Genomic DNA, 26170 nt, shown 5'->3' on the forward strand with positions numbered 1-26170 from the left:
TGCCATTCAAGGTTGTGAAGGATCAGCGTCTTGCATTATTAAAACAAAGAAACTCTACAAAGTGTATTTTCATTTGAAATTGTAAAACACTACATGAGGAAAAATTTGAGCAGGCTTTGTCTAATCTATTTTTAATAACAACAGCAGCTCCTCTGCTGCCTCTACACAAAGACATTACAAAATTGCAATGCATATTTCCTGACCATTCTGAAAACATTTTAAAAAAATAAATAAGACACTTACCTGGACAGACCAGATGCAAAACCTTATCTATTTGCTGTGGGGGTAGTAATTCTCCACAGTCTTTGAAAAATACCTGCAGATCACTTTTATTCATCTCTTTCCAGAACTCCCTCTTGGCAAACATTGTTTCATAAACTAAAAGAAAAGTTTCATAGTTTCATTTACAGAAATTAAAAAAAAAATCTTACTAGGTCTATTATATATGTTGGAATGTTCTGTATTGTCTAAGAAGTGTCTTATTTAGAACCAGGTTCATGTACAGTACGAATACCATACACACATACAGTACAATGACCAGTGAAATTATTAAAGGCCTTAATGAGGCCTTTGGACTTGCAAAACAAAATAACTGCCAAAAAAGGAACTAGAAGATTTGAAAATTGGTACAACATTTTTTCGAAACAGGAAAGAACAGTAATCCTGAAAAGTTTTACGATATACTATAATTAAATAATGAAACAATTGTTATGAGGAAAAAAATCACTCTAGATTAGAAGTGAACTAAGAGCAGTAAATAGGTTGGATTTATAAAAAACAAACAAATATTTCTAGACAAATTGGATTACTTTGAAAGAATTACAAAAATTAGGGTATAGAGGGAAAGTGGTAAATGTAATATTTAGATTTTAGTAGAAGAGGGAGAATATCTGGCAGTGAGTAGTTTGGAAAATTTAATTTCTTCATCTGTCTGTCAGCTGTCTACAAATGTGACCAGTTTTTAATTTGTAGATTGTTCTCAGCCTTTCCATTTTTTAGTCAAAACTGATCCCTAAAACAAAAGGAATGGATGGAACCCAGAATGATGAAACATGATTGCTGGAACATAATCTTCAATTCTTTCTTTTTCGTATGGTTGGGTGTCAGATTTCATTGCCTAAAATGGTGGACAGTTGTGGAAGTAAAATTACGGAAGACAGGACAACTGAATTCAATATTTGTCACTTTTTTAAAAGACCCTTATTCCCATCCAATGACTTCAGCTTCACATGTTTTTAACACGACCAGATTGTGTTGGTCAAATCTCCAGGGGCGGCTCCAGGCTCCAGCACGTCAAGCGCGTATTTGGAGCAGCAAGCCGCGGAGGGGCGCTCTACCGGCGCTGCGAGGGTGGCAGGCAGGCTGCCCTCGGCGGCTTGCCTGCGGAGGGTCTGCTGCTCCCGTGGCTTCGGCGGACCTCCCGCAGGCGTGCCTGCAGAGGGTCTGCTGGTCCTGCAGCTTCAGAAGCCGCAGGACCAGCGGATCATCCACAGGCAAGCTGCAGAAGGTAGCATGCCTGCCACGCTTAGGGCGGCAAAATTCCTAGAGCCGCCCCTGCAAATCTCCACAGCAGGCTACAAGCTAAAAAGGCAAATAATTATGCAAAGTATAAAAATGTCTGCATAATCTTCTACATTTGCAAATCTAAAGATCATTTTAGGTAATCTACCATAGCTCAAAGACTTTTATAGACAATCTTCCTCCTCAGTAAGCAAACAATTTCAGTCTAGCTGTCAGAATGAATGGTTTACTAGTTATTAATGTAACCATTAATTTGAATTTTTAGATAAAGTTAATAGAAATTGACTGGACTAAGTATTGATATTAAAAACACAACTACATATAGTAGGACTTTTTCTCTCTCTTCTTCAAACAGCACACACTTATCACTTTAACATGTAACCCTTCTGCCCCTCTGAGTTGGCAGCAACAAGGGCCGGGTTCACCCTTGTTTAGCAAGTGACACTTAAGTTATATTGAGACATTTCTGTCATAAAGCAGTCTTGTAGTTTCTTATTCACATAACAAGCTGGCAACACTTTGTTTATCCTGCCCCAATAACAAAGAAATTGGGGATCCCAGAGCTGTCAAAATAACCAGCCCAGGATGCACTGGGCTATGCTGGGTGTGCCCATGCAAATATCTGAGAATTCACAATTCCTGAAATTCTTTTTGCACTTTTCATAATTCACCACCAGATGTCAGGGTAGAGCTCATCCTGACTGCTTACAAACATATAAGAAAACTAACAACATCTGCCTGCTAAACTGGACTTTTCCTTCTAAATGTTCAAGGACTATGAAGATAAGAGGACCACAAGAAACAAAATGTCAGGATGTAACATCTTATGTCTGCAAAGAAGCTTTGAAGGGGTACATTTTTCTGTCTTCATATTAATGCCTCAGTGACTTAAAAATCCATGCAATACTACACATTACATGACACTGAAAAGAAAAATCTTAGTGTAAAGGGGCCTTAAAATAAGTATACATTCCAAAGCAGAGTAAAAGGGATGTAGCATAAATGAGAATTAAGCTCTACATATGAAGCTCAAAGGAAACCAAGCAGGCTGGAATCTAGTTCCTATCTTTATCTGGTGACCCATTAGCTTCCTCAGAATTTACATGTTCCTTTGAAAACATGTTTCCAACCCTAGGATGTGAAGGTAATTTTTGTACTATGGAATCAGTGTATACTGTTGCTTTCTTGAGACTTCAGAAAGATGGAATGAACCAGTAACTCAGAGGCACAAACTGCACCCATTCATCCCAATGGTGAGTTAACTCTAAAACCTGATGAGGGCAATTTAATTATCAACATTAACAATGCTACCCATCTTGAAGAAACATCCTGTCAATATATTCCTCCAACATGGCTGGATATCACAGGACAGACACTGAAAAGTTCTGTTAGGACAGTACTGCTCCCACTCACCGCAGCAGTTGCTACAGTATGTCAGCCCTTCAGTGCTTTTGCCAGTCTAATTTTACATACTCATTGTGATAGGGCTGTTATCACTTCCTGTGGGGAATATTCTGCGGTATAATAGATCTCACTGTGAGGAAGTTTTGCTGACTTTTTCTCCAGTCTAAAATTTTCTTTTTCTTAAACTCATCCTATTACTCTTTTGTTATGTCCCAAAGATTGATCCAGTAGTGATATGCAAAACAGTGCAGAAGAGAGTGAACAGAACAGCAGCAAGGATGCACTGCTGCTACCCATCAAATATATCCCACCCTATTGGTGTTCCCCTGCACTTAGTGATGGCGTGGATCAAGAGAAGTAAAATCTTCCCACCCCCTAAAAAAAAAGACCACTTGTTTGGCTTTAGTCTCAACCTATCATCATCATGCCCAGTTTCTCCAATGCGTACCCTAGTACATGCATAGGGTCTATGATGACTTCACATTGTGCTATACAGGAGTGCCTCTCACGTACAAATATACAGCCATTCCACAACCTATGCTCTTCTATGGAGTAGCCACTAGACTGGAACTAAAATGAGCTTGTAGGAAAGGCAATATGCAGTATAAAAATAGTTCTGTGAATAAAATGTCTGAAAAATGAAACATAAAAAATGCAGAGATCTTTCCACAAAAAGCTGTTTATATTCACAAGTAATTTCTTCTATTTTGGAAGATGCTACTAGTTTGAGAGAGATTCACTATACTTGAAATGGGGCATACTGGTAATAATTCTTGAACCAGTAGGAATTTTTAAATGCAATCACTGTTAGTGAAGAGACTATAGCAAGTATTAAGATGATTTGCAAATTTCTCCTCTGCCACCTGCCAGCTCATTAAGAATTCCTTCTCCCTGACAGTGCATAACACTGTCCATCATCTGAAAGTTACAAAACAAAAAGCAAATGTCAATAGTGCAATGACTATGTCACATATTGTTGTACCCATGCTGACATAAATCCCACAGTCTGAAGGCCAGAATGACGTCTTACAAAAGCAGTTGTGCATACAGAAACATGCAATGTCCTTTCCACAAAGGAGCAATTTAAAATGAAGTGATAAATGAGTAGTATTACTTAAGAACAGATTCAACCACTGAAATTAGAATAAAAGATTACTCTGTACAAAAATGTTAACAGCACTTACATTTTTTCTTGTCCAACCACTCTTCTAGTTCTGAATACTTTAGTGGTGTGGATGGATTCAAAACACCAGCTCGACGTTGAATGCGATTCATCATTTTACGGTAGTCCTTTACAACTGCTGAAAGGGATGGTCCATGACTTGCAGCCTGCAATTACAGATATATTTCATTTTCATTACTTTTAGAAATAGTGAAGGATAAGTAAAGAAAGCAGATGAGGAGGTGAAACTGATAGATGTGCAGAGGAAAATAAGATCTTAAAGGAGGGTGAAGAGAGGTAATTCTATTGCCATAAATAAGTAACTGTAGATCTGAAAAACTGTTATGCATCATGTGATATATATAAAAGATGAGTGTACAAGACCCGATTTCAGTCTACAGTGCTAATAAGGGCTGATCCTTTCAAAATATGTTGAAGTGGAAATATTTTGGGATGTGTGGGGTACATGAAGACTACAAGAACAGAGCTGGAATAATGAAGAGATGCAGACGTTTTTATTTGTCAGAATTAGGGATCTGACAAAGGAACAGTGGGACGGAGCAATTACCAAGGAACAGGGGAAACTTGTCAGAAGCATCAGTATGGCAGGATCATGTGACTGACATCATACTACACCAGCAATGTGATAATCACAACTGCCAAATGAAGTAATGCTGAGATTTCAAGAAACAATAGATATGGGGCATGAGCCAAAGCCCATTGAAATCAATACAAGCCTTTCCAGTGACTTCAGTGGGCACTGGATTGGGGCAGGAGTTAATAAATATCAGTGCTGCAAAAAGATTTAAAATGGATAGTATAATTTATATCATTATATATATTTCCAGAAACATGAAGGATTAATAAATGCAAACAAAACCTTAATCATTGACTGAATCAGAATAGCTTACCTGTGAATTCATTAATGGTGATCAGGGTAACAGCAGCCACTGAACTGCATCAGATACCATAGTTATCATCAGACACCATTATAGAAAAATAATGTGGTATCTCAGATTCCATGGTACAGTAATAGCTGACTTTTAAATGCCAACCAGTGAATCTAATAATCAGTGTTCAGTCCAAAATATAGCCACGTAAGGGAAAATATGCCCCATTCTCTTTGGTCCAACAACCGATTTCAAAACTATGCAAGTTCAGTTCATCTTTAATCATATAAACAATACAGCCACTTTTTGTAGTATATAAAGCAGGATACTCGCAGTGGAATTTTAGGACAGTTTGACGATTATGGAATATTTTTATCTGGTTTGTATTAGCTCTATTTAAGGATTCTTGGAAATCCTTTAAGTATGGTTTTCAGTTTGATTTATACATTCATATAATAAACAGGTTAATGAAGACCCCAGTTTATAATAGACCAACTATTTGAGTCAGGTGCAGGTTAGATTATGGAATACTTATTAGATTAGAGGGCTGCATATTACCTAGAGACTGAAATCCTGCTGAGATGGAGCTGTGTTATCTCTATAGCCAGCAGTAAGCAAGACCTCTTTTAACTACTGTGCATATTGAAATGGAAGGCAAAAGTAAACATTCCAGTGCTTTCTGACCCTATGTGCAGGAGCTCATATTTGACTCACGGTCTGAAAAAGAAGTACATTTCAAAAAGGACAATTTTATGACATATTCTATGCATGCTTAGCTCAAGTGTTTGATATTTAAAATGGGGGTGAGTAAAGAAGAGAGATAATGAACAGGTTGTTAAACCTATGCTGTTTTTATATGTGAAAAAGAAATCCCGGAATTAACTGATTAGAATGTATGTGTGCCGTAGTTCTCTTCAGGACAGAATTAAAAGGGATCAAATGTTAATCACAGGCCCTTTACTCCTACAAGCTAATGGAGGTTCTCATTAAGCTCAAGTGATGAAGATCTGTCCATTTAGAGCAGGAAGGTTCAGATATTATCTTCATTGTCACTGAATTTCCAAACAGCCCCCGGTGTTCAACACAGCAGTTACAATAGAGAGCTAACTGGGCCTGGACATAAAACAAATATTTCATATTAAAATCATAAAAAGCAGTAGTGCTTAGGCTACTTTCCTAGAATTTTAACACTACCCAGGCAGAATGCTAAAATAACATCTGACACATTACCTTGGCCTTTACTCTGTTGAATCTGGTACGTTCAAGCCATCCTCTGACATATTTCTGAATATAAATGGATGCTCTAATTACTTTTCTGGAGCTAGGGTCCTTTCTGGCATGGAAAGCCTCAAAGATTTCTAAGTGTGGTCCAATTCTTTTGACTTTTTCCTGAGTTTTAAATACAATGTTTTTTCCACTAGAAATTAAAACAAAAAAGGTTTTTTTAATTTATTTTTGGAAAGTGTAGAGCATTCAACACAAACTATCAAATCAAAATTCTAGCAAAGGAATTGATACTTAATTGTACAATGAATTCCTGGCTTTAAAAGAAGCATTTAGTCATTCATGATCTCCTATTACTAAATCAGCATCCAAAATTTGCTGTGTTTACAGACATGTAGATCAGCACATTCCCTACTAGGCTGCAAGTATTAAAGGTACAATCATGAGTGGAAATAATCAGTTCATAGTTAAAGTCATAACTAGCTTTGTATTATAAAGCCAACTGTGATTCTATTTCCTACACTTAGACTAAACTACTCCATGGAAAATGCCACTGAGAATCTCTGTCACAGGAGAATGGTTGGGTTTTTAAAATTTGGTATAAATTGAACAAGGTGCTAGTAAGATATGAAAGTTTGAAAAACTGAGCTTCTCCCATTTGAAAGTTTCCCATATGTGTGTGCAGTTTTGTTTTCTTTGCATTGGTTTTGGCCCCTCAGCCTCCGTTTTGGGGTATGTTTGTTTTGGAGAGGGGTTTGGCCCTATAAAATTGGGCCTTCTCCCTATAATCAAGTCATTACAGCATTTTCACATTATACCCTTTACATATAATCCACAAACACTTTATCCATCATTCCACTATATACCGCAAAACCCAATCAGCCGTTCTCTCTCTCTAGGTTAGAAACACTTTTGATTATTTTAGTCACCTTTCCAAAGTGGATCTGTGACTCCACCACTCACATACAATCAGATACGCATTCTGACCTTTTTCATTCTACAAATAATAATAATAATAATAATAATAATAATACCACCTAGTTCTTATATAACATTTTTCATAAGTAGATACTGATCAATACTGGCCCTGATTCACTCATGCACCAGCAGTGGCAGCTTACTCAAATAAAGGGCAAGCAGTGTTTACATTGCTGCCTTCCTCCAGGTTTTTTTAGGGGATGGCAACTTTAATTTGCCATTGGGGTTCCACAGCAATTGTAACATAAAAGGCTTCTTAAGAAATATATCAAATCAGTTAATTTCCATGACATCTTCGCTCCAACCCTTTCCTAGACAGTGGTGCCCATTGTGCAGGCAGTTCTGGTCTGCTCTGGGACATCAGATGGACGAGAGGCTAAGGGTGGCCTCTTGTCATATTTTTCACCACCAGCTGTAATAGCTCTAAGATGTTTGGGCTTTGTGGCAGTGGATCAGACTGCATCATTCTCTCAAACAGGCTAGACAGAAACAGCCTCACCTATGCTACAGGCAGAGGGGAACTGAGAAGCAGAATGGACTGTTTTTTTCTTGTTAATCAATTCAAAACTTTGAAAAATGTCAGAAACATTTATCATAGACCGTTATCTACATCATGAGGATGACCGATACTGTGGCGTCACTTGAGATGGAGTTAAGGTTGCTTGGGTTATCTCACCTCTACTTTCAGACTCACAAACATTAGGGTTACATTTTAGATTTTCTAACTTTCTGGGTTTCTTCCCCGTAAAGTAAGATTTTTAAGGGGTTTAAGCTGAACTCCAGCTTAATACTGTTGTCTGGGGAAATCACTTATTGTGTTGATTCCGCTCACATTTGGTCAACATTCACTGCGTCAACTCATATCCTCTTGGGGGCTATTACAACACAAATATGGAAGGTATGAGGACCTGGAGATAAGCCCTATTTGAAAGATGGGAATAAACAAGCAAATCCTCAGTTAGGTGCAGGGACAGCTGTCAGCTCCTTAAACATCTATGAAAAGCCAAATGTGAGTAGACTGCAATGCAGATCCAAGGGCAGTATATTGTATAACTTTCACCATCTAAAGTGTTTTGATGTTTACATGGACTCATAATGGAGATTAGAAAATTGAATCGGAAGGTTTAAATCTTTTAATTTAATATTATGCCATTTACATGTGCCTATTTATAGCGCTGTACAAAAGTACAATATTGTGAATTGGCACTGGAATACAAGCAACCTATTATGATTATACCAGTATTTTGTATTGGCCTAAATGACAATAAAATAACAAAATGTTATTTTCATGTTACACTGTTCTTTCTTATATGTGTCATTGCTTAATATGAACGTTTGATATTTTTGTTAATTCCTGTATTATGTGATTTCTATTAGTTATACCACTTCTAATACTTTTCTTTTTTTATGAGAAAATGTGTTCTCTGTTCTTAATAGAGAAAGAGGATAAATCAAGAGTGATTTTTAGTATTTCAAGTTTATAATACACCAGATCAAAAAAAATAGGTATGATGTTTGAAAGGAAACTTACATTAAACTGTAATCTTATCAGCATTAATACATATTACACCAGTTATAAATTTTGGTTCAGATATTGCTACTAATTAGTTTTGGCTGATATTGAAGTATTTTGCATGTCCCATGTATAAAAGCTGTTGGCCCATCTGTTAATAGGTTGGAAATGATTAAGGGATACTTATTTTGGCTGTTGTAAAGGCCAAATAGTTTTCAAGCTGCAAATACATGAGAAAAAACTAACAGGGTTGTCAAGTTCAGGATCTGATTTTGCAGAAAAGTTTTGATGTCTGCTTCTGCTTTGGGCCATCAAATCATTTACAATCCTACAGTATGTATAGGCAAATATCCACCCTCCTTTGACAGGACCAGCCTACTTACTTTATTATAAATTACCTTTGAACAAAGTTGCAATTCACTTTGATTTGGTTGATCTGTTATCAACCCAAGTCAAGAGGTTTCTGTTTCACATATATTGACCTGTGGTTCCCTGATACTCATATATGGGTAGCTAGTGATATATAAGTTTGTTGTTTCAGTTCAGTCCCCAGGAGATGTTTTACTCATGGTATAAATTCACCAAGTAATTTCAAGAACTGGCATTCGGCATCAACACCACTACAATAGAGTTTTATCAAGGTGCTGTAGCTGCCATCGGAGCGGAGAGCATTCTGGCCTTGTCAGTGTTCCACATCTACATGTAACATCTGAAAAGAATCGTTCCAGGACTCAGTGTAGATGAAGAAAAGTGAACATTAATTATTCTTTAATAGCAGTATTGTTATAGCACCTAGATTCCTCCACTAGATTCCCACTGTTATAGGCACTATGGAAACATCTAGGATTAGATGGTCCTATCCCTTACTTGGCCATGCAGGGAAGAAAGAGGGACTGAGACCCCCTTTCCCTCTTACGTCCCTGCTTGGATTGAATTGCAAATCCACCTATAGTGAGGAGAGCAAGTGGACAACCATGAAGAATGGTGGAGAGTGGGAGAACACTGGCTCGTCTTCCCTCTGGCCGGGGGGTCAAGCTTAACCTATTCTTTCTACAGAGCAAGGGAGGAACTCAGGAAGGAACTGTGGTTCTGAGTCACAACTTGTTCTGTGATTTTCTCTTGGTATGAGACAGCTTCTCAGGAAAAGTTGTAAACTTACAATGTAGCCCAGGGTAAATGACAGTTCCTGTTCTAAATTATGATTTATTATTTGTATTATCATAGCCCTATGTGCCATAGTCATGCACCAGCACCTCACTGTGCTGGGTGCTGTATAGACACAGAACAAAAAGATGGTCCCTTCCCCAAATTGCTTACAGTCTAAATATAAAACAAGAGACAGATAGATACAGACAGGCAGAAAAGGAAGTACATGGAAACAATGAGACAATATTGGTCAGTATGACAGGCAATGGTCTTGATACAGTAGTTACCTGTTAAAATTTATTACAGGCATCACAGAAAAGGAGAATTTTAAGTAGAGTTTTGAAGCAGATATTTAAGTGGAGCTCCACCCAAGAGCGAGGGGTAGCATAGTAGAAAGTACGAAGTCTGAAAATGTAATAAGTGCATGATCGAGGCTGGTATAAAGAGCCAAACAAATGGGATTAGATATTTCAATAGTGAATGAGAGATGAGAGATAAAAGGGGAAAAGGCTATGAAAGTCCTTGGAAGTGAAGACAAGTGGTTTATGTTTGATAAAATAAAGAATGGGGAGCTAGTGGAGGGATGCAAAAGAGGGGTGACAAAGTGACAGGCTAGGATAATGGACTTTGCAGCAGTATTCTAAATGGATATGAGAGGGACAAGATTGCATTTGTCAAGCCCAGAGAAGACGATATTGCAGAAATCAAGATGATTAGAGCTAGATGCAAACTTCAGTTGTGTGGTTGCATAGGAAAGGCCATATAATAAAGATGTTATGAAAAAAGAATCAGCAAGATTTAAATATAGCCCTGATGTAAGCGCCAAGAGATATCCTAAAGAGTTTGCATTTTGCAAGTCTATAGAATTGTCCACCGGATGATCCTCAACTATTTCAGACACTCTTTGCAGTGTCCTTGTTGATCTGGGAAATCTTTATGATCTCCATTTTACAGGTGTGGAAACTGAAGCATAGAGAATTTAAGTGATTTGTCTAGAACATCGAAGAGAGGGGACTGCAGGTAAAAGCTTCAAGTCATGGGAAGAGGAGCAGAGGAAAGATTATGAAAAAGACTAAGTCATGAGAAACCTCAGAGGAAGAATGTGGGAATGTAGTGAGGTGTACTGGTATGGAGAAGGGGGAATGGGGTGTGTGTGTGTGGGGAAATCAATAAAAAAAATCTCCATCAACCCAAATCCCTAGTCACAAGGAACTTCCATGTAGTGCCTACTACCAGATAATCTTAGTCCTCAATTCTGTCTGGAGGAGGAATATTTCATCCTAAACTTTTCTCAAACAAACTAGACGGTATATCCCTGTGCAAAGGATCAGAACAAGGTCTATATCCCATTTAAATATCAATTATATGTGAGATTTAAAGGATGCATAGGCCCTTTGTTGGACCTCTTTGTTTGGTGAACCTCACCTATTACATCATAGCCTGCATTTTCTCATATACACAATTCCATACCTTGCAGCCGAAGCTGATGGAAAGATATGACTCAAGCTTTCAGTTGTCAGAGATGAAGAGTTCTTTGGAGATATGTAAAAAGCATTCAATAAAATATTTAGGGCTGTCAATTAATCACAGTTAATGGATGCAATTAATCAAAACAAATTAACACTTTTTTTTAAAATGAGTGTTAATCGGACACCTTTGGCTGTGGCCAGGCGGAAAGGGAGACATGGCTGGCCTTAGGGATGTGTGAGGGGGGCCACCAGCCAGAGGTGCTGTGCTCAGGGCAGTGTCGCTGCATGCCTCAGGGCAAGGGTGCCCCTCCTCCTGCCACCCTGCTCCACTGCTGCTCCTGCCTCCTCCACCACTGCCCGCAAGAAGCCATCCCAGCCAAGCTGCTGTGGACTAGGAGCCTGCCTCCTAAGCAGAGAGGAAGTGGGGTGGGGGGGCTGATGTTGGGTTGTTCCCCTCCCTCCACCCATGTACCTGGTTGCTGATGTCCACTCAGGAATGAGTGCTGCCGCCTGCAACTGCTGCTGGCTGAAAATGCATTCAAGCTACTAAATGCTCTGCTTAAAGAGACAACACTCTCCCCCAGCCCCACAGACACACACACACACTCTCTCTCACACCAAACCAAAATCTAAAATGGTGCCCCTTGGGGGCCAGAAATGGCCAGAGGTCTGAGAGATGGCAGTGGGCTCCGGCAAGATACAACCCTCATGCGACAGCACAGAGCCTGCCTTGAGCTGCAAGTTGTGTGCCAGGTACCATGAGCTGTAGCAGCAGCACAGAAGTAAGTAACATCCAAAATATTTAAATAAATGGCATTCTATTGTTGTTTAAAAATGCAATTAAAATTGCAATTAATTGCAACTTTTTTTAAGCTCGTGATTAATTTTTTTATATCATTTGACAACCCTAAAAATATTCCATACTTGTTGCATCTCTGGCTCATGAAATAATTTTTCTTAGTTGGATTTAGATTAAAACTGTGACACCAAGGGGGAAAGATGAGTGACTAACCCTGGATCTATTTACTTCATCTGCAAATTTAATTTTTAAATGAATAATATAGAGCACTACCAACATGAACTTTACTGGAAAATCTGTCAAGCACTTTCGCTAATGATTATGCGTCTCAGAAGTACAACAAATGAAAGGATTACCACTGAAATCATATTAATCTACAAAGGATTAACAGCATACTGTTGAAAGACTTCAACAGAGAATAAGTGGTTTATTCATGAACTGCAATAGGACAGTATCTGAGATTTAAAAAAATGCAACGAACTTTTCATATATATTGTGCTGAAGGAGAGTATAGAAGCTGGAGCAGCAAAAGTTCAAATGGACTCTATGAAAGAATGTTTATATAAAGAACACACTCCACACTGTAGAGAATAGAATGGTTATATAGTAACCATGGAGTACAATATATTATATTGTATAGTCTTACTCCCTAGATATTGTCTACTCATTTTCTCTCTGAGTTCTTGCCAGCTGTGTTCTCATTTTAATTTAGAATTTTAAATTTTTAGATACATTATATGAAAGGTCTCATGTTACAAAAATGAATTGAATTTTATTGAACTTTCTGAACCTATTGGAATTGAGAATGAAGCGTCGATTTCCTACAGACAACCTGCCAACCTGAAACATATTCTCACTAGTAACTGCACATTGCACCATAGTAACTCTAGCTCAGGAACCAATCCATGCAACAAACCTCGATGCCAACTCTGCCCGCATATCTACACCATCACAGGACCTAACCAGATCAGCCATACCATCACCGGTTCATTCACCTGCATGTACACCAATGTAATATACGCCATCATATGCCAGCAACGCCCCTCTGCTATGTACATCGGCCAAACTGGACATTCTCTACGGAAAAGGATCAATGGACACATATCAGATATTAGGAATGGCAATATACAAAAACCTGTAGGAGAACACTTCAACCTCCCTGGCTACGCTATAGCAGACCTTAAGGTGGCCATCCTGCAGCAAAAGAACTTCAGGACCAGACTTCAAAGAGAAACTGCTGAGCTTCAGTTCATCTGCAAATTTGACACCATCAGCTCAGGATTAAACAAAGACTGCGAATGGCTTGCCAACTACAAAACCAGTTTCTCCTCCCTTGGTTTTCACACCTCAACTGCTAGAACAGGGCCTCATCCTCCCTGATTGAACTAACCTCGTTATCTCTAGCTTGCTTGCATATATATACTTGCCTCTGGAAATTTCCACTACATGCATCTGATGAAGTGGGTATTCACCCACGAAAGCTCATGCTCCAAAACGTCTGTTAGTCTATAAGGTGCCACAGGATTCTTTGCTGCTTCTACTGGTACTGGGTGTTCTCTAACAAATATGAAAGACCTCGACTGCATACAGAGCCCACAATCTTTGGCAATGTGCAGCTTAGTTTTTAAAATTTCAACACAAAACTGGAAATTATTTTCCCAGTATATTTTCCCTGATTGTAGCAGCAGTAATGAATTTATGGTCAGGCATTTCAAGTTAATGATACGCTAAGTTCACCTGTTCAAGACAATCATCAGGGCTCTAGATTCAGTAGCCATGCCTATTCATCCAATCACTTAAGCGCATGCTTGACTTTAACTTCAAAGGGATTTAAGAACGTGCTTAAATGCTTTGAAGTTAAAATTAAGCAAGTGCTTAAAAAAGTGCTTAAGTGCTTTGTTGAATATGGATGCAGTAATGAATCAGGACCCCTTGAGGAGTTCTAAGATATGGCATAAATAAAAGCATACACATACACACACACACACACCGTATGGAGGAGAGGAATTTTGATTACCGGGTTATTATAATTCAAACTGTCACAAAATATGCATATGAAAAAACAATATTGAAACACAAAAATCCAGCTCAAATTGTTCACTGTTTGAATGTTCATTGATTATAACTTATAATTAGGTCCCTACCAAATTCATGGTTCACTATGGTCAATTTCATGGTAACAGAATTTAAAAAAAATGTAATGTTCATGATTTCAGCTGTTTAAATCTGAAATTTCACAGGTGGTATAACTGTAGGGGTCCTGACCCAAAAAAGGAATTGTGGTGCAGTCACCAGGTTCTTGTGGATGGGTTGCAATACTGTTACCCTTACTTCTGCCTTGCTGTTGGTGATGGCGCTGGCAGAGGCAGCTTCAGGCACCAGTGCAGCAAGAGCATGCCTGGGGCAACAGGTCGTGGGGATTGGCCTGCCAGTTGCTGTGAGGGGGGCAGTCAGGCAGCCTTCGGCAGCATGCCTGTGGTAGGTCCGCCGGTCTCGCAGCTTTGGTGGCAATTTGGTGGCGGGTACACTGAAGGCGCGGGACTGGCAGATCACCTGCAGAAATGCCGCTGAATCCGAGTGACCAGAGGACCACTTGCAGGCGTGCCGCTGAAGGCTGCCTGACTGCTGTGCTTGGGGCAGATAAAAACATAGAGCCACCCCTGGCAGCTGGAGAGTAGTGGCTGCTGGCCAGGAGCCCAGCTTTGAAGGCAGAACCACTGTCAGCAGCAGCGCAGAGGTAAGGATGGCAGGGTACTGTATTGCCACCCTTACTTCTGTGCTGCTGCCTACAGAGCTGGGCCCTCAGTCAGCAGCTGCCATGCTCTGGCCACCCAGCTCCAAAGGCAGCAGTGCAGAAGTAACAGTAGCAATAATGTGACCCCCCATAAAATAATCTTGCAACCTCCCCTTCAACTTTCTTTTGGGTCAAGACCCCCAATTTGAGAAATTCTGGTCTCCCCCTAAGAAATCTGTATAGTATAGCATAAAAGCACACAAAAGACCAGATTTCATAGGGGGAGACCAGATTTCACCATCCCGGACACGTTTTTCATGGCCATGAATTTAGTACGGCCCTACTTATAATACTCTAGCAAAAGAAAATGCTACCATTAAGACCAGCTGTTAAAGTTGGCTTAAGAGCAGGTCCAACTTCAAGCTAGAAGACAAAGGTAATAGTAATTCAATGGATTAGTTTCACGTTCTCAGTGCCCAGTGAGAGTTGAGGGTGCTGAGCAATGAAAGGATTATGCTGTTATAGCACAACAGTGGAGTTTTACATCATAATAATATTAAAAATCTAAGGCGTTTGCTTCTTTTTCGTAAATCATTTAACCTCTGATTAAGGCAAATAAAAGCTCTCTCTTCCATCTCACCTTTACAAAATAACCAGAAAAACAATACAAAAATAACAATTAGCTATGACTTTCCAGAAAGATTAGTACAAAAGAAGCACCTGCTAATCTTCCCTTTTGATTTAGTAGTAGTAATTACAGCTTGCTTTAATTTGTCATCCTGCAAATCTGTTGTCATCTAGAAAGACAGAGATAGAGCTAGTGAATTCTACAGGAGAAATCCATGACAATTTATACTGCCAAATATTTCAAATATAAATATAAATATTAAAAAGTTTTAAATTTACATAACACTTTGTTGAAAGAACTTATGCTGCTAAAATACATAAATCTAGTCTAACCATAGCAGTGAATGGTAGTAATGAGCCCAGCAACAGTCTGCCTTGTTTCTAGATTGCAAATTCAGAAAAGTCTTTTCCTTCTTGCCCCCACAAAACAGTGGAACAGAGGGAAAATTCATTTGAATAAAATTCTACAAATACTTAATAAATTAAGACAAGACCAAAAAAAATAGGGATTGACCCTCACATTTTTTAAGCCAGTTAGTTATATATTACAGAAGGATGACATCAGGCTCTATGGTTTTGTTTATGATCCATTGCTAATGTTGCACCAGGGTTATTTTCATTTTCTTTAATGGGATAAGTTACTTTTGAAAGGTTTTAATATAATATGGTCCTCCAAAGATACTGCATGCAGTCGCAATATCTGTCACGCTGGGCTCTCCACATGTGGGTGAGCACACTCTGAATCTTTGGGATGGGAGATTGGTATGTTAGAGAGAGAGAGATTATCCTTTGTCAGGACCAGACCAGTTCACAATTCAGTGTCAAGGGAGCAAAGGTGAACTATCACATTTGTAGAAGATAGGTTTGTTTTTGTTTTTTTCCTGAAAAACACTTTTCTAAACATAAATAACTGCCACATTGCTAATTATTCATTTCAAAACTGAACATTAACATAAATGATAACATTTTGATGAACAGAACTGCTACTAAAACAGCAACACCCTTGGGACTTAAAATATTTTGTACTTTCAGAATGAATTGATCCTTTAGGTACTTTTTTCACTGAGTATCCTGAAGTATGCTACTTTCCCTCAATTTGTATGTCATTGTAACCCCTTAGAATGTAAAGAAGGGGATTGAGGAGCACATCATAAAGTTTTGTTGTTAAGTTTGCACTAATGGTGCTCTTTGCTACACTCTCACAGCAAGAGCTTTAAAAGCCAGCTTTATCTTCCCAATACCTTCACAGTGCAGCAAAGCATGTGTTTGACTCAGAATGAACTGTTCCCACTTTGCACTATGATGATCCACTTGCCAATTCAGTTCATTCTGCCTCTCATTTACAAGAGGAATTTAATTGGCTGTTATAGCAATATGCACTGTACTGCTTAGAGAAGAAATTGTCTCACCTAGATATCTTATACTGAGTTTCCCTTCCACTGCCCTCCAGTAATATTGTTCTCCCATTGCCATCTGCCACCACTCTTCAAGGCCAGTTCCTCTCTACAGACTTCCAAAGGTCCTTCAGCCTTATGATTATCCAACATTCACAGCTCCTTTGCTCCACTTCTCATTTTATCTTAAAGATCCAATCATGAGGTTCAGGAAGTCTTGCAAGTGGCTTGCAAGTCTTGCAAGTCTTGACCCCTGCTAAATTCAGAGCCTTCTGTCTGAAACAGGAGCACTCTGCAATAAAGCCCTTCCTTCCACTTCATAAGCCACCTGTTATCTTCCTCACCAGCACAATCAACTCCTCTGCTGCTTCCCAGGCCTGTTGCTCCCCAACCCACTGTGCCATCTGTACAGCAGGAATTCAGAGAAAAGCTTACTAAGTGTTATAAGTCTCAGCTTTGTCTCACAGGCAGTGATGCTTTGTGAGCAGAGTAATTATTCCAGAATAAAGTCACTTTTATTCCAAAATAGAGTGTCCACACAAGGGGCTATACGTATGCTTGTCAATTTTCCCTTGTAGACTAAGCATAAGGGGTTATTTGGGAAGAGTTTAAGGTTCTTTATCCAGAGCAAAAATTTCAGTCTTCTATTATAACTCAATAAAAGCCAACAGCTTTAGCTTTAAATTAATCTGAAAAGGTTTCAAAATGTCACTTTCAACAGCTCCAAATTGTGTGACATACGGTGATTTTGGGGGATTTTTTTTTTTAAGACCAACAACATTTCAGGAATTTGACTGAGAAAGTCATGAGAGACTGAAAAAGGGTGAGTGGACTAGATTAAAAGCTGAAATTCAACACTAACTATTATATAGCTGGCACTGTGCTCTCACCCGCTACATTTTTTCACATGCGATATCTCATGCTTTGTTCAGTTCAGAGTATCACATAAGCCAGTTTGTACAGGGAAATTCAAAACTATAGAGCCACCTTGCTTAGATAGTACTATTGTTTGCCAGCACTGAACCACAGTGCCAGAGTCAAAGTGTAGCTCATACTAAAAGCGTATTCATTTTAAAGAACGCTCTTCCTCCTCTTCCTGGAAATAACTCTATTGAAATAAGAATTGTGAGCAAACCATAACTACATCCTATATTCTCTCAATGAAAACAACTCAATAATCCAAAATAATGGCACTCTAGTAATTCTACAGTTTGCCTATGCAATCTATTATCCATTATCCACTTTCCCATGTGCCTTTTCGTGAAAACGTTGTCAAATACATTTTAAAGTTTAATGAACCCATTTAACTTTGTTGTTTCTTAATTTTCCAAAGAGTACATTAAAGCCATTCTAGACAACAACAACAATACTCCTTGTGTGTACATGTAAGTGAGGCTACAGGCACTTTCTGGGTCTGCTCATTGTTTTCTCAAAATTCATATTCTATATCTGGTGCATTTTCTGTCATAAAATGAAAGCAATTAGAGCTGCAAAAATATTCTACAAGCTGGTTTTATTTCTATGTGAAAAATGTTCACAACCAAAAGCTTGTCTTTTCAGATGGCTTTATTTTTGGTTATGGTTTAGGTTTAGTTTGTGTTTTGTTTGTTTCGGTTTTTCCTCTGTTAATCTGGACTGTTTCATTTTAACTGGATTACCTATTGTGATGCAGCCCTCTGGCCAATGTACTAGTCCTCATGCGGCCCTCATGGTCATTTGAGTTTGAGATCCCTGGTTTAGAGTGAATGACATCTTCTATGGGTCTCCCAAGATAGTTTTTTTAATCGCCCTTTCTGATGTGATAAAGGACAATACTGGAGATTTACTGGCAATTATATTCCCTATGAGAGGCCATTTGTAAAATACAAAAATGAAGACTAGTGGCATGAGCAAGAGATCCCAAAATACCTTCATATGTGTATGTATAGATTGATACTTTATGCCTACATCTACATTACAAGCTAGGGGTGCAATTTCCTGGCTCATGTATACATACTCATGCTAGTTCTAATCAAACTAGCAACAGTATAAATAAGGCAGCTGTGGTAACAGTGGTACCTACAGTGATGGTGTGGCTTAGCCATGCAGTGTACAAACCTGCCTGAAACCAGTGGGTATGTACTCTGCATAGTTAAGCCTTGCCTCTGCTGGAGCTACCCACACTACCATGGCTACACTATTTATATTCGCTCTAGCTCAATAAGAGCTTCCACAAATGTGTGTACAGGAGCAAGGGAATCACACCCCTGGTTAGTGGTGTAGTCATAGCCTAAGACACATATCTGCATGGATACTTTGTCTTACATCTTTTGTTTTATGTTCCATGTCTTATTTGAAGTATTGTGACAATTTAATTTAGCAATAATCCTATATTCAGCATTATTTAACTCCAGGTGAAATATACTCCTCAGTTGTGGTTCTCTCTATTGTCTTTGAGCATTAATTGACTCTTAGGGAAACTCACAATTCTGATTGAAAAAAGAAGACAAGAGGGAGAGTGCTTATGGCACAAAGACTCAATTGAAAGGGTTTTACAAACAGTACACAAAACCATTGACTATATCTACCTGAAAGTTTCATTTACTTGAGTCACGATCATTAAAAGAGACATTTAGCGATAACATCATGCAAGTTGCTAGGGTTCCAGCTGTGACTATCCAGAATTCTGTCCAAATCAACTTAAGCTATCAAACCTCTGCCCTTCTTTCATACTACGCTTTATTCACAGATCAAGCCGCCTCGACCCCTTTAAGAACAAAAGGAACATTTAAAGAAAATAACCCTCCCACTTTTCTTACTACAAGCCTTTCAACCTTCACAGGAATTCCCAGATAAGCTGAAATATGTAAGAAAACGATTTTACAAAATAGAATATATTCAGATCTAAAAGTTAAAGATACTACCCTAAATACCATAAATAACCTGTAACACACTGTCCCTCCTAATGATTTTTGCTAAGAAATAAAATATATTTAACTTTTGTTAAATGATTTCATTTCATTTCAGACTTTGCATCAGTTGTAACTGTACAGACTGGAGTAAACATCACCTTTTGGAGCGCTGCATGTTTTTCAGTATTTAATGTCTAAATTTTTTTTTTAATCATTGTGACTTAAATTGTTACAGTCCTGTTGCAACACTGCATTTCAGAGGGCTGGATCAATTTCCATGTGTTTTCTTTTAAGCTCAGTAGAGGAAATCGTATTGATGAAGAATACAGAGTAAGACAAATTTGGCAAAACAAAATTATTGTGGTAACGAATGATGTGAATAACAAGCTAGAAATAGAGCTGTCTAATTCCTTTTCTCAAAGAAAGTTTGGATTTTCTAGAAAAGGGGATTTAAAGATGCGATGAGAGCATGTATTGGCTATCACATGCTAATTAACATACTTTAAATGTCTAGTGTAGAAAGACCTTTAGCACATGCTACACTGGTCAAGTTTAAGCCTAGGCTCCCTGGATACATGGAAGCATATGAAAGATTGTGGAGAAATTAGAGACATGACTAGTATAGCCTTCTAATGAAAAGCCTCAAAAGAAACACACTGTTTGATAATACTGTTGCATAGATTATATGAACTCCCAGTTAAAAAAAATAAATTTCAGTATTAAAATGTACATATTTCTCATGCTATACTGTATTAGAAATTATTCTTCATTTATCAGCTGAGAGCAGTTTTACATACCTCCTTGTCTGAATCTTTTATTATTGGCGCCTTTTGCTTCATTCGTTTTTGCACATTTAAAGGTTTTTGTGATACCACCCCTCTCCAGTCCTGGTATACTTTGCCTATAGAAAGATCAACACAGTTTAGAATAATACATTATTTACCCAGATTAAGTGTCCACTAATCCTACTGGGCTAAATTGAGCCTTCATATTAGTAGGCGCAACTCCCAAAGATATCAATGGGAATGGCACCCGCTTCGTACAGGATCAGTCCTGTAAGTGGGAACTACTTCCACAGCAAACTTCAGATAATTATCACCCTGCCTGGGATCTGGTTCAATGACAACAAAACTAGTAAAATCTCAACCATTGCTCCTGATGGGATCTGGTTTAATCCAGTCTCCCAAATAGTTTTCAGACAGTTATAAAGGAAACTCCATTTCTGCAAGCCTTCTCCTCGGGCTTAGCTCAACATTCTGTCACAAACTACCAACAGAGACCCCCAGTAGCCTCTTTCTCTCCAGGTGTTCTACATGGAGAGGCTCACAAGAAGCTCTCCAAATATCCTACCAGACCAAGGAAAGGAATCTCGCATATATTCCTGCTTCCTTTTCCAAGCATGCATTACTGCAAGACTTATGGTTCTCATGTGTCCTGAAATTACCAGCCAGAATGCCTCTATACCGGGCAAAAACCAGAAATAGGGCTGAGGTGGGCCCATTAGAATGTCAGCTTGTTCTGTGATACATCTATGTGTCTGTCTAGATCAACACAGGGTATGTCTATCTTGCAGCAGGAAGTATGCCTCCCAGCCTGCGTAGACAGACTCTCAAGAGCTCTGCTCAAGCTAGCATACTAAAAATAGCAGCACAGACATTGCTGCATGGGCGGTGGCATAGGCTACCTACCCAAGTACAAGTCTGTCCGACCACCTCTGGGGCTTTCCCATGCCAAATGTCCACAGGGCTATTTTTAACATGCTAGCTTGAGCCGTGTCTGTCTACCCAGGCTGGGAGGCACACTGCCAGCTCCAGTGTACATACCCCAGAGCCTTGTGCCAGCTCTCTATTTAGTTCATAATCTAGTATAGTCATATACTATATTTAAAATGCCCTAAAAAGTTGCAATTATTTTTATAAACATAGTTTTCTGTCTTAAAAACAAAAGAAAGGCTATACATCACCTTGTTTTGAGTTAGATGTGATTTTTCCCACTACTCTATTTTGGCTTTGAGCAAACCTTTACCTGTTAGTTTTACCTGCCTGTTATCAGCCTCCACAGTTTTGAGAGTAGCAGAGTTTTGATTACATAAGAGGGGCATCATTTGCTATGGGGCAGGGGTGGCCGGGGTTCCCACATATCTTGGTTTGTACTCCCGAATTTTCATAGCTCCCCGGTAGCTGTCACTGCGGTGTCTCCTCCAGGCCTGTGGGGGCAGTTCTAGGGCAGACCAAGCCAGGCTGGGGCTCCTAATCACCACATTTCCGCATCGTCCCTTCCCCCGTTTGCTGGACAGGAAGCAGCAGATGAAGCCTGGGCCAGATCTGAGCATGGAACAAGGTAGGCCCCAATCCCTGCTTGAGGCTGGCCTTTGGTGAGACACAGCCTTCTGCCCCAGCCCAATGCCAATCCCTACTCCCAGAATAGGACTGGGACACCACCTTTCTGCCCCTCTCTAGGATGAGACCAGCTTGCTAAACCTCCATGAGCAGCCACAGACTTAGTGGGAAGGTGTAGGTGGGGATGCTGGTACAACTTTGCCCACAACAAAATTTTTCTGAATGATGCCTCTGTTACTTAAAACTTAATTCCAGTGAAAATTACTATACATTTATTCTATATCATAAGTCCATCATGAATCTACCTAGGTGACTTCATTATGTTCCCTTTTAATTTTGATGTAGTTTTTATTTAGCTCTATAATCAGGAGATTAATATGGGACTATATTCTGTTAACGCTAAACTCAAACTTACTTCTTGTGAATTATACTGTTGCCTGTTAACTCTACTTTGTAAGCTAAGTGAAAACTTCCTTGCTTATTAGTCATGTAATTGCCTTAAAAAAAAAAGTTAGTTGAAAACTTTCTGATGGAATATTTTTACACTAAAAAAGACCAATTAATCAAAACCAAAACATTTTACAGGAATATGTTGATTTTGACATATGTTTACTTATATAAATAATGGAAAACAACACTTTCAATTTTTCATTTCAAAATGCCTTTTCAGTTACAAAATTTTGTTTTAAAGTGGAAAACAAAATGAATTGCTTTGACTGAATTGAACCAAATAAATTAGAAAATTTTGTTGTATGCAAAATTTTGAAATTCTTCATTTTTCATAGTTTCATAGAAATTAAGGCCAAAAGAGACCATCACATCATCTGACCTCCTATATATTACAGGCCATTCTTTGTCACCTGGATATCCCAATAGTAATATCTTATAGAAAGATATCTAATCTGTTCTTAAATACTCCAAGAGATGGCGAGTCCATCACCTCTTCTGTTGTTCCAATATTTAATTATGCGCACTAGGAGACTGCATATTATTTCAAGGTTAAATTTGTTTAAATTCGACTTCCAGTAATTGGATCTTGGTATGCCTTTGACTCACTCTCTATCATTGGCTGAATGCATATATAATCATTACTACACAGTGGAACAACTACAGTAGAAGATATTGAGAGGGACCTGCCCCAGAATGTCCCATAGCCCACTGCAGGGAAGTTTGTCAGCATGCTGGACTCTTGTTCCAGGCTTCTGTTCCAAAACCCATTCCTCATATCATAGATCATTACAATTTTGGCTTTGGAAAGTTCTGACAAGATGTCATCAATTTTGGGCAGTGGGTACTGGAAACAGTTCAATGGCTTTAGATCTATGCAGATGTGTAATTTGCCTGATAGCTTCTTTACCATCATCATGCTGCTTACTCAGCCTGTGCTGACCTCTACAGGTGCTATGATACCCCTGCTTTCAAGATCCTTGTATACTGGATTACATAATGCCACTGGAATTTCCATCATAGTAAGCACACAGGTTCCTTTGTGGGGCCTACTTCCAGTCTCTGTTTTCCTTTGACGTACCTCTCATCTTTGAAAACATCCTCATATGCTTTAAAATTGTCTCCATTGTCCAAGGGACTTCCCCTTTTGCTTTTTGCATGGTAGCTATAAAATTCTAATGCCGAACCCGGATCAGATCCAGGACTTGTATTGCTGTATTCCCTAAGAAGGGTCTGTGGCACTTACCATCCACCAGCACAAACTTCAGTTGGTACCATATGTTGTTTTTCAGGAAAGTTGCTATGAAGTTACAGTTTCTTACGGCCTGCATTATTCTCTCATTGTACATAATTAGAATGTGCCTGCTCAATCTGTTTTCTCAACCTGTTCACGTCAAATTCAACCTGAGGAATCACACTGCAGAAGGCCCCACTATCCAGATGAAAACACACAGCGCATTTCCCTGTTAAAATTGTTCTATGCTCGGAGGTTGGCATTGCCCTTTGTTGCTTTCCTGTCCCAATAGCCTGAACTTGATATGTTCTCAGACTCTAAGAGAAAGCCACAATGTCATTGCCATTATTCGATATGCTATCCTCTGCTTGTACAAATCTGACCAAATCTTTCTGGGACCTTTCTCTGCTCTTGCACACACTGCTAAGTGGTTCAACTTGCCACATTCTTGCAATGCTGTCACAGTTGTGCCTCTTCTCTTTTATCCGATCATGCTGTCTCCCACAAAAAATGCATCTCACTATCAGTATGAAACCCTGGCCACCTGCTCTCCTTCTCACTGCATGCACTTCTCATGGTGTTGTGCCCCGTAGGGCTTTCAGCCTCTCTCTTGAGGCTTCTGGGATATACCAAGCATCTGTATAATGTAAGATCAGCTTCCTAGAGCAACCGGTCCCAAAATGATGATCCCAAGTGCTGGAGACAATCTGTCCTGAATCAGGAACTCTTCGAGGTCCCCAAAATTGCATGTAGTAGCAATTACATAAAGATTATTCCCTCCCTTTCGGATAGGTCTCTTGTGAAAAACCTGTCACTCCACAGTTGCATTCTCCTTTGGGGAGCAATACCTCTCTGGGGCTCCAATGGCTACTGTGAGGATTGAGGCAGTGGTGAGCTGCAGCCCTCTCTGCCTTGTTCTCCAATAAGATAAAATAATAGTTTTACTTTCCTGATGTTGTGCCCTCCTGCCTGGTCAGATCTGCATACAGCTCAAACATCTCCTTCCACTGGGTTCATCACTGGGTTACGCTTAGGTCTGCAAAATTCAGGGGCTCAGGAAGCTTCACACTGACTTCCATGGCTCATGCTGCCAGCTGCTGCACTTCAGAGAACTCACAGCTCAGATCCTGCCACCATGTTTCTTTCACAATGAGTGAAGCTGAATGCAAGTTAAGTTGAAAATGTGGAACTTTATGTCCTTTGGACTGGTTTGAGCATTGGCCTGCTAAACCTAGGGTTGTGAGTTCAACCCTTGAGGGAGCCATTTAGGGAGCTGGGGTAAAATAAATAGTTGGGGATTGGTCCTGCTTTGAGCAGGGGGGTTGACTAGATGACCTCCTGAGGTCCCTTCCAACCCTAATATTTTATGATTCTATGACTGCTCTGTCCATGTAGCTGAGTTGCGTCCAGTCTAATTCTCCAGTGTTTCTTGTTATCCTGGGGTCTCATCAATAGCAGGTCACTCCAGGGAATATGGGCCCTCTGACTCCAGTGCCACTGATCATGATACACCTCTCAGCATGCTGGCTTTTGTGAATCCCATTCTTCTGTGCCTACCTCTCCCCATGTATTTATGGGGAGCCTGGCCAACTAACTGTGAATTTCACTTGGCAGCAGGACACTTAAAAGTCAGGCACTGCCACGCTAATGTAGTAATGCCTAGGTCCCCCTTGTGAATTCCTCCCTATCCCTGCCTTCCCACCTTTTGTGCCACTTCTTACAAACAAACATCTGGCCCTTTTATTTCCCATTGCTCTGTGCTCCACCTTGGCAGGAAGATATCTTTATCTTGCCCTTTACCATAAACAACTTTTCAGTGAGGCCAGTCAGGAGTTGTTTCATTGACTTCTACTTATGAACCAAATGAAGAACAAATTAAGAGCTAGCAAGGTTGATGCTGAAATCCTGTGGAAGCTATAAAAAGGTGGGGAAAAGTAATTTTTACAATCATGGCTCTCAGCAGCACTCTCGTCCCTAATGACCATTTAATTCAAAACTTGTGTTATCTTTTTATAAACTTTCAACTGTTTAATGCCTTTTTTAATTGGACATTCAGTTTTAATCTTCAGGTACTTACAAACAATTAATAGCTGAAAGATAGAATTAGCACTTCATACTTTGATTATCAGCGTAATTAAAAAAAGGAGGCGGATCCTATTCGTCAATTTAAATCCTAATTGTTTGAATAAATAACAGTCGGAGGGTTGATTTGAACTGTTAGATTGCATCTGTTATATCAATTTAAAATTGCAGAATATAACTGAACAGGTAAAACATTGGACCAGATGTTATTGCCACTGAATCCCCTTTGCACCATTCTGGCCATGTAAAGGGACCTTAGCATGAGCATGAAATGTAATTATGCCCACTTTAAGGCCTTTTACACTGTCAGAGTGGT

At 39.2% G+C, this 26170-nt stretch overlaps 1 protein-coding gene across 1 annotated transcript in view; it reads right to left on the reverse strand.

Moving 5' to 3' along the window:
* Positions 1-23887, reverse strand: part of IQCM (IQ motif containing M) — a 117026-nt gene extending 93139 nt beyond the window's left edge. The window contains exons 1-7 of the mRNA XM_050945494.1: positions 23785-23887; positions 20550-20653; positions 17206-17265; positions 15561-15637; positions 6208-6394; positions 4110-4254; positions 244-378 (exon numbers count right to left, since the gene is read on the reverse strand). Of these exons, the coding sequence (XP_050801451.1) occupies positions 244-378; positions 4110-4254; positions 6208-6394; positions 15561-15637; positions 17206-17265; positions 20550-20653; positions 23785-23887 (811 nt within the window). The remainder of the gene's footprint in view (positions 1-243; positions 379-4109; positions 4255-6207; positions 6395-15560; positions 15638-17205; positions 17266-20549; positions 20654-23784) is intronic.
* Between the last annotated feature and the right edge of the window lie 2283 nt (positions 23888-26170).

Source organism: Gopherus flavomarginatus, chromosome 3 (genome assembly GCF_025201925.1).
Source record: "Gopherus flavomarginatus isolate rGopFla2 chromosome 3, rGopFla2.mat.asm, whole genome shotgun sequence".
NCBI classification, from domain to species: Eukaryota; Metazoa; Chordata; order Testudines; family Testudinidae; genus Gopherus; species Gopherus flavomarginatus.